Here is a 15,155-nt window from a genome sequence, read left to right as displayed (position 1 = left end):
TCTTTCTTATATGCAAACTATGGCCACACATATTTATTGGTTTCAAAAGATACTCAAAATTATTACAGCATAAGAAGTTGGTTTTCTCCTATTCTCTTTATCTGTCCTTTGGAAAGTGAGAGATGCTTTCAGAGAGAAGACTGCTTGGCAGGCTCTGACTGTTGGAAGAGACCCTAAGAACTTTGCTTTCTTTGTGAATTACCTTACGATTTAGCAAATGTGAACCTAAAGTGAAATACCTTTTCCTAACTGATAACATTAACTTACATTAAAATTTCACATAACTTTTCGCATGACTAAAGTTAGCTGCTGAAATTGATCTAAGAGCTAACTATTTATGTCAGTGTTACACCTTTGGGGTAGGTACTCGATCACCATTCATTCAAAAGCAGTTCATTCAATGGGATACGTCTTTCAACGTTATATTTATTTCAACTAATACTATTTTTAAAAAGTAACAGAGAGAATAAGCTAAGATTTTTACTTTCACTCTTTAAAAAATTAAAATCAAACCCAGAAAATCAGTCCTGTTTACTCCAAATAAGCCATTTGTTATTCAGTAAACCAACTGATTAAATATAAACACAAGCTAATGAACTTTGGTTCAAGGGTATAACTTCCATCTTTTCCTCCTTCATGAAAGGGCTACTCTATTAATAAATTACCCTGAAATAATTTATTTTACTTTGCATCTCACAAAGTAAAAGCTTATGAGTGTATGTTCCAAATTTTTCTTTGTATTTTATTCATATGCAAATGATATAGACTATCAAGCATGTGATCAGCTCTCACAAAAGCATTTTCACTATTGTGAGTGTACATATGAATCACCTGGGGATCTTGCAAACCTGCAGATCCCGATGCAGTTGGTCTGGAGTGGGGTCGGAGAAGCTGCGTTTCTTACAAGCTGCCAGACGATGCTGATGCTGTCAGTCCAAAGGCCACACTCTTTGACAGGCCAGGGTCTAAAATATATTAAACCTCATCTTCCTGTTATTCCTAACTTAATATCCATCATATATTTCCTATTACCTGACAAAATGGAATTTACAGTGAAAGGTCTCTCAGATTTTAAGAAATATATGACTTTAAGTGTGCACATGTGTGTGCACACACGCATCCACGTGCACACACACACACCCTTAACTTTTGCAAATGACCTTACCTTCTCATTATGGGTTTATTGGTTTATCACATTACTCCCAAAGGGTTGCAATTTTGGAGATAAAGCTTTCAAGAAACTAATGGATTTCTTGTTGTCAGCACTAAGGCCCCTCTGTTTTACAGTGAAACTTGAAAGTATATTGATGGCATTTGTCTCTGCATTTCATAGGAAATAATCACCCAAACACTTGACGGTTTTTACCTCCCTCTTGGGAGAAGCAGCGTCTGCCCATTAAAGGCAGCAGTGTGAGAGTGCTCTTTTCCACCCACCTTCTTTGGCTATTTCACAAGCTTTTATTAGAATTCTGATGGCCTGTTTGTATTCTTTATTTTCCAGCATTTTGTCTGAGAGTAATCTGTAGGTCCTCAGGAGACTCTCGCAGGCCAACAAGTTGAGAACACGGCCTGTCTCATCCTTCCATATCCGCCCTTGCGTCAATTGATGGAAGGCTTCATAATGCTCCGCAGCTTCCAGAAGCTGACCTGAGGAATAAAAGCCATTCATAAATACCAACCACAGACCAGAACATAGCTTCAAATATTTTGAATACTTCTTGTGCTTTACTATTCAAGGGGGGTGAAGGAGGGGGAACCATGGGATGCATTCAAGTCTTTCTAAGGCTGAAGAGGACTTCAGCTGATTCAAAGGAGCTATCTCAATATGGATCTGAGATTCAGCAGATTTTTTTTTAATTAATTTTTTAAAAATTAATTTCTTTAATTGGAGGCTAATTACAATATTGTGGTGGCTTTTGCCATACATTGACATGAGTCAGCCATTGGTGTACACGTGCCCCTATCCTGAACCCTCCTCCCACCTCCCTCCCCATCCCATCCCTCAGGGTTGTCCCAGTGCACCGGCTTTGAGTACCCTGTTTCAAGCATTGAACTTGGACTGGTGATCTATTTCACACATGGTCATACACATGTTTCAGTGCTACTCTCTCAAATCATCCCACCCTCACCTTCTCCCACAGAGTCCAAAAGTCTGTTCTTTGTATCTGTGTCTCTTTTGCTGTCTTGCATATATGGTCATCGTTACCACCTTTCTAAATTCCATATATATGCGTTAATATACTGCATTGGTGCTTTTCTTTCTGACTTACTTCACTCTGAATAATAGGCTCCAGTTTCATCCATCTCATTAGAACTGATTCAAATGAGTTCTTTTTAATAGCTGAGTAATATTCCATTATGTATGTGTACCACAGCTTTCTTATTCATTCATCTGCAGATGGACCTCTAGGTTGCTTCCATGTCCTTCCTAGCTATTGTGAACAGTCAGTACTGATTTTGGACAGACACTTGTTAAAGGGATATACTTGGGCTAGTAGAAATTAACGAGAATTGAATATGTTTAGAGATGTTGTGAATGTTAAGTAATAATTATTAACAAGAATCATATTAGCTAACATTTATTTACTCAACATGATGCATGCAAGGGATGGCTGCTATGTACTATACATGCATTTCTCATTTAATCATCAGAACAGTCCTATGGAATATAGATTTGTTATGATTACATTTTACAGAAGAAAAGAGTGAGGTTAAGAATTTTGCCCATGGGCTTCCCTGGTGGCTCAGTGGTAAAGAATTCACTTGTCAATGCAGGAGACACAAGTTTGATCCCTGACCCGGGAACACCTCACATGCCATGCAGCAACTGAGTGTGTGGGCCACAACTATCGAGTCTGTGCTCTAGAGCCTGGGAATCACAACCGCTGAGCCACAACTACTGAAGCGTGAGCACCCTACAGCTGTGTGCTCCACCAGAGAACCCACCGCAATGAGAACCCGAGCACCTCATCTAGAGGGTAGCCCCTGTTTGCTGCAACTAGTGAAAATCCTGTGCAGCAACAAAGACCCCGCACAGCTAAAAATAAATAAATAAATAATCAATTTTAAAAGACGACTTTGCCCAAGATTGCATGGCCGGTGGCTTAGCAGATCTGGACAGTCTGATTTCAGAGCCCATGTTCTAAACCTCTCTGCTGTCCTGTTATCCCAGTAGAGCAGCAATTTTTCATTCTTAATAACTGAGGTACCTTGAGAGATGGTGCATTTGCTACAGGTTTCAAATGTAAATATTATGGAGCTTTAAACTACTTTTGAAAGTCTGAACTTTTCAAGGAGACTTTGTATATTCTGCTTAATTTTAAATAATAAAATAACAACTGCCCTTCTGTATTATATTTTATAATATAGTTGAAAATATATCTTCTCAAAGTCAAAATTCTAACTTACAGTCATTTGATTCCTTAAAATATGAGCAAGCACATTTCTGGAAGGGTAGTTTGTAGTTCCCCACTATAGACTGTATTTTACTTGTGAACTGACTTATAGAAATGCGCACAAAATCCTGTAATATAGATACCTCTGCTATAGTATTGGAATTACTTAACCGGAATTAACTGAAAAAGCACTTACATCTAGGCATTCCAATATCACTATTTAAGAGTAACTGTAGGCTCCAAGTGGACAGTCTGAGTTCCTATACCACTGTTACCATTTCTGCTGTTTGCATGCATGCGTGCTAAGTCACTTCAGTTCAGTCCAGTTCAGTTCAGTCACTCAGTCATGTCCGACTCTTTGCGACTCCATGAATCGCAGCACGCCAGGCCTCCCTGTCCATCACCAACTCCCGAAGTTCACCCAGAATCACATCCATCGAGTCAGTGATGCCATCCAGCCATCTCATCCTCTGTCGTCCCCTTCTCCTCCTGCCCCCAATCCCTCCCAGCATCAGAGTCTTTTCCAATGAGTCAACTCTTCACATGAGGTGGCCAAAGTACTGGAGTTTCAGCTTTAGCATCATTCCTTCCAAAGAAATCCCAGGGCTGATCTCCTTCAGAATGGACTGGCTGGATCTCCTCGCAGTCCAAGGGACTCTCAAGAGTCTTCTCCAACACCACAGTTCAAAAGCATCAATTCTTCGGCGCTCACCCTTCTTCACAGTCCAACTGTCACATCCATACATGACCACAGGAAAAACCATAGCCTTGACTAGACAAACCTTTGTTGGCAAAGTAATGTCTCTGCTTTTGAATATGCTATCTAGGTGGGTCATAACCTTCCTTCCAAGGAGTAAGCGTCTTTTAATTTCATGGCTGCAGTCACCATCTGCAGTGATTTTGGAGCCCCAAAAAATAAAGTCTGACACTGTTTCCACTGTTTCCCCATCTATTTCCCATGAAGTGATGGGACCAGATGCCATGATCTTAGTTTTCTGAATGTTGAGCTTTAAGCCAACTTTTTCACTCTCCACTTTTACTTTCATCAAGAGGCTTTTTAGTTCCTCGTCACTTAAGTCACTTCAGTCACGTTCAACTCCATGTGACCCACTGGATCATGGCTCACCAGGCTCCTCTGTCCATGTGATTCTCCAAGCAAGACTACTGGACTGGATTGCCATGCTCTCTTCCAGGGTATCTTCCCAACCCAAGGATCAAACTTGCACCTCTCACATCTACCTGCACTGGCAGGTAGGTTCTTTACCATTAGCACCACCTGGGAAGCCCTTCTGCTGTTTAGCCTCAGGCTCTTTGTGCCCAAATTTAAGGCTTCTGCAAACAAGATTATAGTGTAACTATTCAAGGTGTTATTGTGAGAAATGAATGAATATGTGTTCGATATCTGATACAGAGTAGATGCTCAATAAACATAGCTACTGTTACCAGCTGGCATAGTGATAATATTTTTTAAAAATCCACAGGCCAAATTAAACATAACCACTATTTATTTTTAAGTACAACATATTCTTTCAACAAAATATGTAGTTAAGTCCTGATGAAAATATTATCATGACTGATTAAAGGACCTTGAACTGATGTAGGATATCAGTTCAGTTCAGTTCAGTTCAGTCTCTCAGTTGTGTGTGTGAAAGGACCCTGAACTGATGAGGATATCAGTTCAGTTCAGTCGCTCAGTTGTGTCCGACTCTTTGCGACCCCATGAATCGCAGCACGCCAGGCCTCCCTGTCCATCACCAACTCCCGACATATTAGGCTCAATTTCCTTAAATAAGATGCACGATACAGGTGTTAACTAACCCTACAGTCAGAATCATTTTGCAACATGTAACTATATCAAATCAACACATTGTACACATTAAACCTATATAATATGTCAATTACATCTCAATAAAGCTATAAAAATAAACAACAGAAAAAAAGATACATTGCACAGTACAGGTTGAACACGCCCCTGATATGACTATTGTGTATAATTTCTTCCTACTGACTCACTAGAAAAGACCCTGAAGCTGGGGAAAATTGAAGGTGGAAGAAGGGGACGACAGAGGATGACATGGTTGGATGGCATCACTGACTCAATGGACATGAGTTTGAGTGAACTCCAGGAGTTGGTGATGGACAAGAAAGCCTGGCGTGATGCAGTCCATGGGGTCGCAAAGAGTCGGATAGGACTGAGCGACTGAACTGAACTGATTTTTGCATTGAATTTGTTATTAAAATAAATATTAAAATGCACATATAAAGAAGTAGTATTTTCAAAGAAACACAACAGAGATATACAATCAGGAAATGATCTGTACAAAAATTCAGTAAATCCATGACTAGTCTGAGCCCCTTGCAGAAGGAGGGTGTATCAGCAAAGAAACATGGGAGGGGTGGCTTGTGATGCTGAGCTATTTATAAACTTGTATTATGAAATTTTCACATGATGAAAGACTACAAAGCCATAAATATGATATCACAGAAGAATATTTGATTACATGGACAGGTGCTTATGATAAGTGAAAATACTGAAAATTATCAGAAAACATTTACAAAGCAGTATCAGTGTTATCTGGGTGATGAATGGTTTGTTTTCTGTTTTTCTTTCTGATTACTGGCATCTGCTACTGTTTCTAGCATCAAAATATGTTCAGTGTGTTAAAAGAAATATGTAATAGGAGCTATTTTAAAATAATGCCCAGTTCTTTTTCATTTTGATACAAATACTCAGGGTTGAAGTTTCCTATTCTGTCTTTACATCTAACTGACAAATTTTCTCTTTCCTCCCACAAAAGCGGGCACAGTTTTTCACCTCTCTCCTGCAGCACCACTCAGTAGAAACACCTTTCTCCAAATACCCATGACTCTCATTTCTTTTTTAAAACTCGAATGGAGCATTGACATATATGTGTGTTATGTTTCCTCTGTTAACTATATTTCTGCCTGTAAAGTATCCCTGGAAAGATTGTATATGAGAGTACTTTTTTTTCATCCAGCATCCATTTATTCATAAAGTATGGATACATATTTCTCTTTGGTCATGTAAATAGGGATGGATGGATACAGGGAACTGTGAGTAAATGAGAGAGTTCCAAAAAAACTGGGGACTATAAGGAGACTAAGAAGGGCCTGACAGCATCTGTGGTCACACACAGTAACCATATGGAAAGAGGGTCCAAAGGTGTGTTATACAATAACAGATTCACTAAGAATTCCAGGAGAGCCAGGAGAGGAAGCTCTCGGTAACCCAAGTGATTATAATGAGATGCAAATGATGCATAATGATGCAGACAGTATGTGAGAAGTGATAACTGGGTCCAAGATTTGATCCACATCAGGCAGAAAGTGGAAGTAAGGGGAAGGGAGGGGGAAAGTGGGGAAAGGAGATGTCCAGGAAATGGGGAGGGGGATGAAGATGGGGAAGGCAGGGAGAAAGGTGGGGACTGTGTCTCGGTATTCCAAACAAGCCAGACTTCTCTCCCGGCTACTGATGTCATCAGATTTCCTGCACAGGCTGTCTATGCAGAAATGAAATAAGAGAGGTTCTTGGGACATTGGTTTCAGTTGATTAGGATGGAAGGGGGCCTTGGGATGATTGAGAAATAGACTTTTCAGTTGAGTTTGATTTTTGATTAAGCAGTGGGGACTAGTATCAGTGTACTGCCTAGCTGATAATTACCAGCCAAAGTTAAGCTCTTATGTGCTTGAGTTATGCTATTAGAAAGCAACCTAGGCCAAGATACTCAGTAAAAGGTACAGACAACTATTGTTTCTCAAAGAGCGATGGCTGCTAGTTCAAAAAGGTTTTTTCCCCTCATACATTATCCTAGTTAACCTTTCAAACCTTTCAAAAGGTGTCCTCTTTTTACACCAAAGAGGACACTAAGGCTCACAAACATTAAATGACTCAAATTGCTAAAAGATGATGTTTAAGATTTAAATCCAGGATCGCCAAACCACCCCTAAGGCTTGGTTCTCCCATATCAGAACAAGTCAGAAAACTTAGATTGAGTAAGTCAGATTGTCTGGACATAAATCTCTCAAGTTAAAACAATGCTGGAGTTACATGATTTCTAGCGTCTTCCAGGCCTATAACTCTGTGCCCCTATTCAGGTAGTCACAGGAACTTCCAACATGAACAAACAGATACTACATATTGATGTGCTTCTCAATGCTCTCCCTGAGGGAGTCTAATGTACAACCAACTCTGTAGTCCACATCTAAATTCTCTACTTTAACCTAAACTGTGAGATGACACCCATGGGGTGAGGGTACCTAGGATGCCACATACATAGTCCCAACCTGTGATCACATCCAGCTACTCATGGCTTTATGTCTGCTTCCTCAACCACTCTACCACAAAGGAGGGAGGGCCCAGGGGTTTCTGATCAGCCCTGTTTATTTATTTTTAAATTTTTATTGGAGCATAGTTCATTTATAATGTTTCAGGTGTAAGGCACAGGAAATCAGTTATTCATATACATATATCCATTCTTTCTTAGATTCTCTTTCCATATAGGTTATTTTGAGCATTGAATTCCCTGTGCTATAACTAATAGTAGGTACTTATTAGTTATTAGTTATCTATTTTATATATAGTAGTGATCAGCACTGTTTTAAACCGAGGTGCCTACATAGAGGAAGAAGAGTTTTCCAGCCCTTCTTGAATGTAGGGAATCATTTCTAAAGTTATCCAGTGGCAAATAGGAGAGTAAGTCAGCCAGCAAGGATTTGATCCAAATAATCATAAGCATACAAATGACCTGGCTGTAATTTCTAAAGACTGGTCAGAATGTGAAAGTACATATTATGATATGGTATAATATTTGATTTAAAAATATTAAAATGTCTATGAAGGGAGCATATGAATTTAAATAGGAAAATATTTTCCTTTAAGCATGACTAACAATGTGATCATTTCCATCCAATTTATATTTCCAACAGTGAAAGAAAAGAAAGAAAGTGAAGTCACTCAGTCGTGTCCGACTCTTTGCGACCCCATGGACTGTAGCCCACCAGGCTCCTCCGTCCATTAGATTCTCCAGGCAAGAGTACTGGAGTGGGTTGCCATTTCCTTCTCCATCCAACAGTGAACAGGACTTTAAAGATTTTCTTACTTTATGAGTAAAGACTCATATTAATATCAATTAGATATTTATTAGGACATAATGCACCCTGTTCTTATATACCTGAGATAAATAGTATAAAAAGTCTTCAATCCAGTGATTATTTTGACAAAGCTAAATGTAAATATAAATGGAGATCCTGAGTCAGGTTTTCAAGTTTGGCTCATGGCAGCCCTTTACAGCTTCTTCGGCATGTTCAGTGTATCTGCCCTTTGTTACCAGATGAGCCAGCAAGATTCCCAGTTCCCACCATCAATCTTGCTGAAGGACAAGTGTCTAGACAGGCATCCTTCTCTGGAATTTTCAGGCATTAACATTACTTTTCATTGAGAAAGAGGGCAGAGAGAAGAAAAACAATTAGAACAAGGTATCACAAAAGTAAAAGTTTACTGAAAACCAAAGAGAGGAGGATTCAGGCACATTCAGAGATGGTAAAGGCATCTTGAGGGGACATGAGCTTTATCTTCTTGCACCAGGAATTACTCATCACTATGAGTAACAAAGATCACAGGAGTTAACTGTGATAAGGAAGACATGCCGTGTCTCATCACTAGGAGTGCCTGGTTCTACACCAGAACAAAAATCCAGAGCATCCACTCATATTTCAAGTTGATGAGGGCAGAAAATGGAGCCAAGATGTTTTGCAGGAGTGACTGGAGATGGCCTTCCATCAATAATCAATTTATCTCAAGAACATGAGATACTATCAGAAAACATATCCCAGTGGGAGACACACTGTGAACAACTGCAAACGAGAAGAATCCAGGATGCACAGAAGTGGGCTCAGTGCCAAGTGTTTCTTGGTTTTTCTGGTTTGTTTTTTAAACAATTATACAACATCTACAGATGTTGTTTATAGTTTTTCATCTAAAAGAAAGTGTACTCTTAAAACTACTACAAAGGAGTTCCCTTTACCCAAAGCCCACATAAACAAGAAATCCCCCCATTTATTTAAAAATACAAACAAAAACCTGGACAGTGTTGTAAACTGCAAAATGTTTGGTAGGATGTTAAGACAAACACTATGTAGAGAAAACAAGGTTTTATACATTTGGGTGTTACCCAAATTGCTGCTTACCCCTCTTTCCTCGCACAACATCTCTGAAAGTTTATAGATATTTGTTGTATGACAGCAGATGTCTAGAACAAATATTAAGCAAAGGAGAATGTATATGGTCTCTCCCATTTTAGTTTTTTTTTTAAAGTAGGAAGATTGACTAGATATTAACACAAATGGGTTTAAATGTGAAGCTGCCATAAAAGCAGGAACATAAATGTAATTCTCCCAGCCGCTATTTTGATGCACATTTTTGATTCCATGAATATTTTATGAAATGGCCCAAACTAAAGCCATATAACATTCCTGCATTACTGATGCTTGCGCCCGTAAGCTACGAACATTAGAGGCATGATTGAGTGCATTAAAATGAACTCATTCAGCAGTGCATTGATTACTCGAAGGGGGAGGGAAAAGAAAAAAAGGAAAAAAAAAAAAGAAGTTGCTCCACTTAAGAAAACAGCACACGAATCTAAAGTTTGCAATATAATAAAGGTGAAAGCAAGTTTGAAATAAAATAATATTTCATAAATAGGATGTGACTCTGTCTAGACTTGACATTAATTAGGCAAGGTGTTAATTATGTCCAAAGATGGCTCTGGTATTGTTCAGGTAATTCAAATGTCACAATCTCTGAGATGCTCAGGCTGGCCTGCTTTAGCTCCATGCATCAGCAATTCTGAAAGTAGCTAATTATTTCCTTTTCTATCAACTTGTACATTTGCCAGTAAAAATAATGCTACAGGAACAATTGCATGAGAATAATTTGACAGGCCCATAAGGCCTATTTCTTCAACAGCCTTGGTATAAGTCATAAGCATATTTAGTTGTAAATGGTGCACATTTGCTGAAGAATTTAAGGAAATATTCCACTTTGGCCTAAAACAACAACCTAAAGGAACAATAAAGCTTTATGTATCTTATATTACATTTTAATCTGAAGCTACTGGACATCTTTGGCAGTTGGTACTATTCTGTATGATGTAGGCATAAACTCTGCTAGAAGCAATATTGAATAGCAGCAAAAAGAGAAAAATGTTATTATTGCCTTTTTATTAAAACAAAAGACACTGCTTTCCATTTCAGTTTAACTGCATGAACAATTTATATTATCTCTGGTTTTAACATTCAATTATGATAATTATAACGGCATGATCCATGCTGAAATATTAAGGGTCTGTCATACTTCCCAATGGAAACTATCACTTTTAAGGATTTATCTCTTATCAGGGGAGATCTGTTCTGTGTTCTCACCCACTGCACACCACTGCAAGATGGAATGCCAGAAAACAAAGATTTTGTTTCTGAAACTCAATAGCATCCCTAATAAACTGGGAAGACAATGTGCCCGTAACTTTTGAGTAGTTTCTCTGGGATGTCTAGAGGAAATGTAAGGTGGTGGTCAGTCGGTAAAGAATCTGCCTGTAATGTGGGAGACCTGGGTTCAATTCCTGGGTTGGGAAGAAAAAAGTCCCTGGAGAAGGAAATAGCAGCCCACTCCAGTATTTCTGCCTGGAGAATTCCATGGGCAGAGGAGCTTGGCAGGCTACAGTCCAGGGGTCACAGAGTCGGAAATGACTGAATGACTAACACTTTCACTTTCAAGATGCTATTTAAAAACTGGAATCCTTTATCATTTTGAGCAAAGATTTCAGATGGATGTTGTAGGTGTGCTACCATGCCTCTTTTAAAGAATACAGGTCACTAAACCAAGACAATGAAAATAGGTCCCAGGAAGACAGGAAGGCAGGCATGGGAGAAATTCACCAAAGCCTTTATCACTGATGTTGGCAATGCTGGTGAGTTAATTTTTAAATTCCAAAAAATTTGCCAGGACTTCTGAAGTATTCTGGAGGAACTGTTATCAACTGCCGTTGCTTGTCATTTTAGATACCTGAATTGTGGTCAGTGGTGGACATACTGCACAAACTTATAATACGCTAATTATTATGCTCAGATGGTACTTTCTATCTAAGTGTTATAATTTCTAAGGATTAAGCATTAGGCAGCTTTGCTCTTAAATGTTCACACTTGGAAGTACTGAAATCACTCCAATAATTTTTTAAAGTGTAAACCACTTGTATGCTGTATAAACAACAGGAAATTAATACTAGCCATTGAAAAGCTTATAAAGCTTTCTACCTCATCTTAAAATCATAAGTAAAAAGTGTTGACAAACATAAAAGTCTAAGGAGAAATACCGACATTAGATCAACTAATGAATTATTTTGCTCTGGACTTGATCAATCACATAATTCTCACTTGAATTACAGATTGCTCATGACTTTAAATAAACCACGTTCTGATGACATGTACCATGGTTACATGAGCCAAGAGAAAGGTGGGGAGTGTAAATGCTGAAGTATCACCATTGATTCCTTTATGGGAGATGAGGGGAATGAGGAGGATTTTCCCCATACATGGCTGTTGTGGTTGAAATAAGTATCTTCTAATTTTGGGTATTACAAAAACCTAACTAACTGAAGGCCTTCCCTGGTGGTTCAGTGCTTAAGAATCCACCTGTGGTAAAGAAGACACGGTGTCCCCCAGAGAAGGAAATGGCATTACACCCCAGTGTTCTTGCCTGGAGAATTCCAGGGGCAGGGGAGACTGATGGGCTACAGTCCGCGGTACTGCAAAGAGCTGGATACAACTTAGCAACTAAACAACAGCAACTAACAAAGTAATCTATTTAGGTGAGTATGGAGGGAGAAAAATAATATTAATGGAGTCCTTACCATGTGCCATGAAATTAAAAGACGCTTACTCCTTGGAAGGAAAGTTATGACCAACCTAGAGAGCATATTCAAAAGCAGAGACATTACTTTGCCAACAAAGGTTCGTCTAGTCAAGGCTATGGTTTTTCCTGTGGTCATGTATGGATGTGAGAGTTGGACTGTGAAGAAGGCTGAGCGCCAAAGAATTGATGCTTTTGAACTGTGGTGTTGGAGAAGACTCTTGAGAGTCCCTTGGACTGCAAGGAGATCCAACCAGTCCATTCTGAAGGAGATCAGCCCCGGGATTTCTTTGGAAGGAATGATGCTGAAGCTGAAACTCCAGTACTTTGGCCACCTCATGAGAAGAGTTGACTCATTGGAAAAGACTCTGATGCTGGGAGGGATTGGGGGCAGGAGGAGAAGGGGAAGACAGAGGATGAGATGGCTGGATGGTATCACTGACTCGATGGACGTGAGTCTGAGTGAACTCCGGGAGTTGGTGATAGACAGGGAGGCCTGGCATGCTGCGATTCATGGGGTCGCAAAGAGTTGGACACGACTGAGTGACTGATCTGATCTGATCTGATCTACCATGTGCCTAGCACTAACAGTAGTAGATATATATATATATATATATATATATATATATACACACACACACATACATACATATACATATATATATTGGCCAACCCAATATATCAGGTGTGCATATATGCATATATATGCATCTTCATCTTATTTAAAATCTTTATTTTTTATTCAGGTATAGTTGATTTACAATACCATGTTAGTTCTGTTGTACAACAGTGTTCCACATTTTTATAGGTTATTAATGTTATGGAAATCGGCTACATTCCCTGTGCTGTGCAATATGCCCTTATAGCTTACTTGTTTTGTGCATTCGCATTGTTTGTACCACTTAATTCCCTACCCGCCTCTTGTCCCTCTTCCCTTTCATCTCTTCACTGGTAACCGCTAGTTTGTTCTTGGTATCTGGGAGTCTGTTTCCATTTTGTTATCTTCATTTGTTTTTTAGATTCCACATGTGTGTGATAATAGTATCCACATTTTAGGGATAAAGAAAATGAGCATCAGGGGTTCTCTGGCCTAAATTCACATACCAAGCAGGTGGCAGAGCTGACGCCCAAAGCTCATAATGGCTTTACTTGTTCAAGGTGACCCGTTTTTGGAAACTGTCCAATGTTTGACTTAAAAGCAAAGATCCCAATGCCAGGATATCATCAGACCTCTTCCACCCTTTCTTTAAAGGTTCTGAGACAAGGACCAACCTCAGGGTGTGGCTGAAACGGGCACTGAGAAAGCTGTGTCAACACTCTGGATGAGCCTCTTACATGGAGTGCTTCAAATGCAAAATGCTATGGAACAGTATCACTTATTCCAATGGAAAGCCTTTAAGACACTAGTTGGAAACAGCACCCGTTATCCAGCTTGCATCCAGAACCCCTCTCACTCTTGGTCAGCGGCCCCTCCTAGGAGATATTTCCAGGGCAGTGCCTCTGCTCAGAGAGACAAGAGGAAATATTGCTTTCAGAACAGTGCATCCAGTGGGGCAAAATTGCAGCCTTGGTGCCTCTATTCAAGACCTCCTTGCAAAGCTTTGAAAAAGAGAAACCCACTACAGAGCAGGCACCTCTGAATGAAGCTTCCTCTCTGTACTACTCGTTAAGCAGTAAATAATTAAATCACCCTGAAAAAGACAGGTAAAGTACAAGCCGCAATGTCAGTAACACAGACATGAAAGAGAAGGGGAAGAAAATGAATTTTAAAAAAAGGCAATGAAATAATTCATTTGAAGCTCTAATAAAGTTTCATTTGCAGTCTTGTTTAAAGATATATCAGACTTTAGGGATGTAACCTAATTACATTTTTATTCTAAGTTCCATTCAAAGATCTCGGACTTTGATTCTTTAACACAGATCAAACATGGAATAATTTTCTTGTGGCTATCAATACTTAAAAAGGATCTCTTCATTAAATACTATAAGGTCTTAGGAACATGTACACATGGCAGATGGAGAATAAACTGACATGCCCCGAAAAGTGACAATTAATTTATGTAGAAATAGCAGTGCTAATCACTTAACTTCTGGGGGGGGGGAGGGAAACGCCTTTTAAACTATGACATTCACTTTTATTCAAATATAAAGTGACTCAGTTTCTAATATTGATCAAGTCAGATACACCTCAGATAATGTATACCAGTGCCCATTTTCGAAATCCAGTCTTGGAATTTACCCAGAAAATGAAATACTGGAAGTAGTAAGGCTTGAAATCATGCAGAGATTAAAGGGGAGCTGCTTTCACAGGCCTGCAGTCATTCTAACAGCCTCAGTGAAGGGTGGGTGTTGAGAGTAATCGATGCTCATACTTAGACACTTTCTGGACTGGATTTATTTCACATGGTTATTAGGAAACCTGAATAGAATTACATGTTTGCTCTTCCAGAGAATCGTTTTGGAAAAGTTTCCTCCAAAGGGACTTTTAAGATGCTAGGACCTTTTAAGTAAACCTTAAAAATGCATTTCAATACACAGTATGTGAAGACAAATACGGTTTGATTCCACTTATATGGCGCTCAGTTGTGTCTGACTCTTTGCGACCCCATGGACTGTAGCCCACCAGGCTCCTCTGTCCATGGAATTCTCCAGTCAAGAATACTGCAGTATGGTGCCATTTCCGCCTCCAGGGGATCTTCCTGACCCAGGGATCATCTCCGGGTCTCCGACATTGCAGGCAGATTCCCCGTCTGAGCCACCAGGGAAGCCCAAACGAGGTACCTAGAACTAGTCAAATTCACAGGGTCAGAACCTACACTGGCAGATGCCGGGACTGG

The 15,155-nt window shown here is 39.5% G+C and overlaps 1 protein-coding gene across 4 annotated transcripts in view; it reads right to left on the bottom strand.

Moving 5' to 3' along the window:
- Positions 1-15,155, bottom strand: part of TTC29 (tetratricopeptide repeat domain 29) — a 273,994-nt gene that overhangs the window by 190,847 nt on the left and 67,992 nt on the right. For all 4 annotated transcript variants that reach the window (XM_070769026.1, XM_070769025.1, XM_070769024.1 and 1 more), the window contains one exon: positions 1,435-1,647. In XM_070769026.1, coding sequence (XP_070625127.1) covers positions 1,435-1,647 — 213 coding nt within the window. The remainder of the gene's footprint in view (positions 1-1,434; positions 1,648-15,155) is intronic.

Source organism: Bos indicus, chromosome 17 (genome assembly GCF_029378745.1).
Source record: "Bos indicus isolate NIAB-ARS_2022 breed Sahiwal x Tharparkar chromosome 17, NIAB-ARS_B.indTharparkar_mat_pri_1.0, whole genome shotgun sequence".
Taxonomy (NCBI): domain Eukaryota; kingdom Metazoa; phylum Chordata; class Mammalia; order Artiodactyla; family Bovidae; genus Bos; species Bos indicus.
Note: the sequence above shows the minus strand (reverse complement) of the source record. Positions and strands in the feature narration are given on the sequence as shown.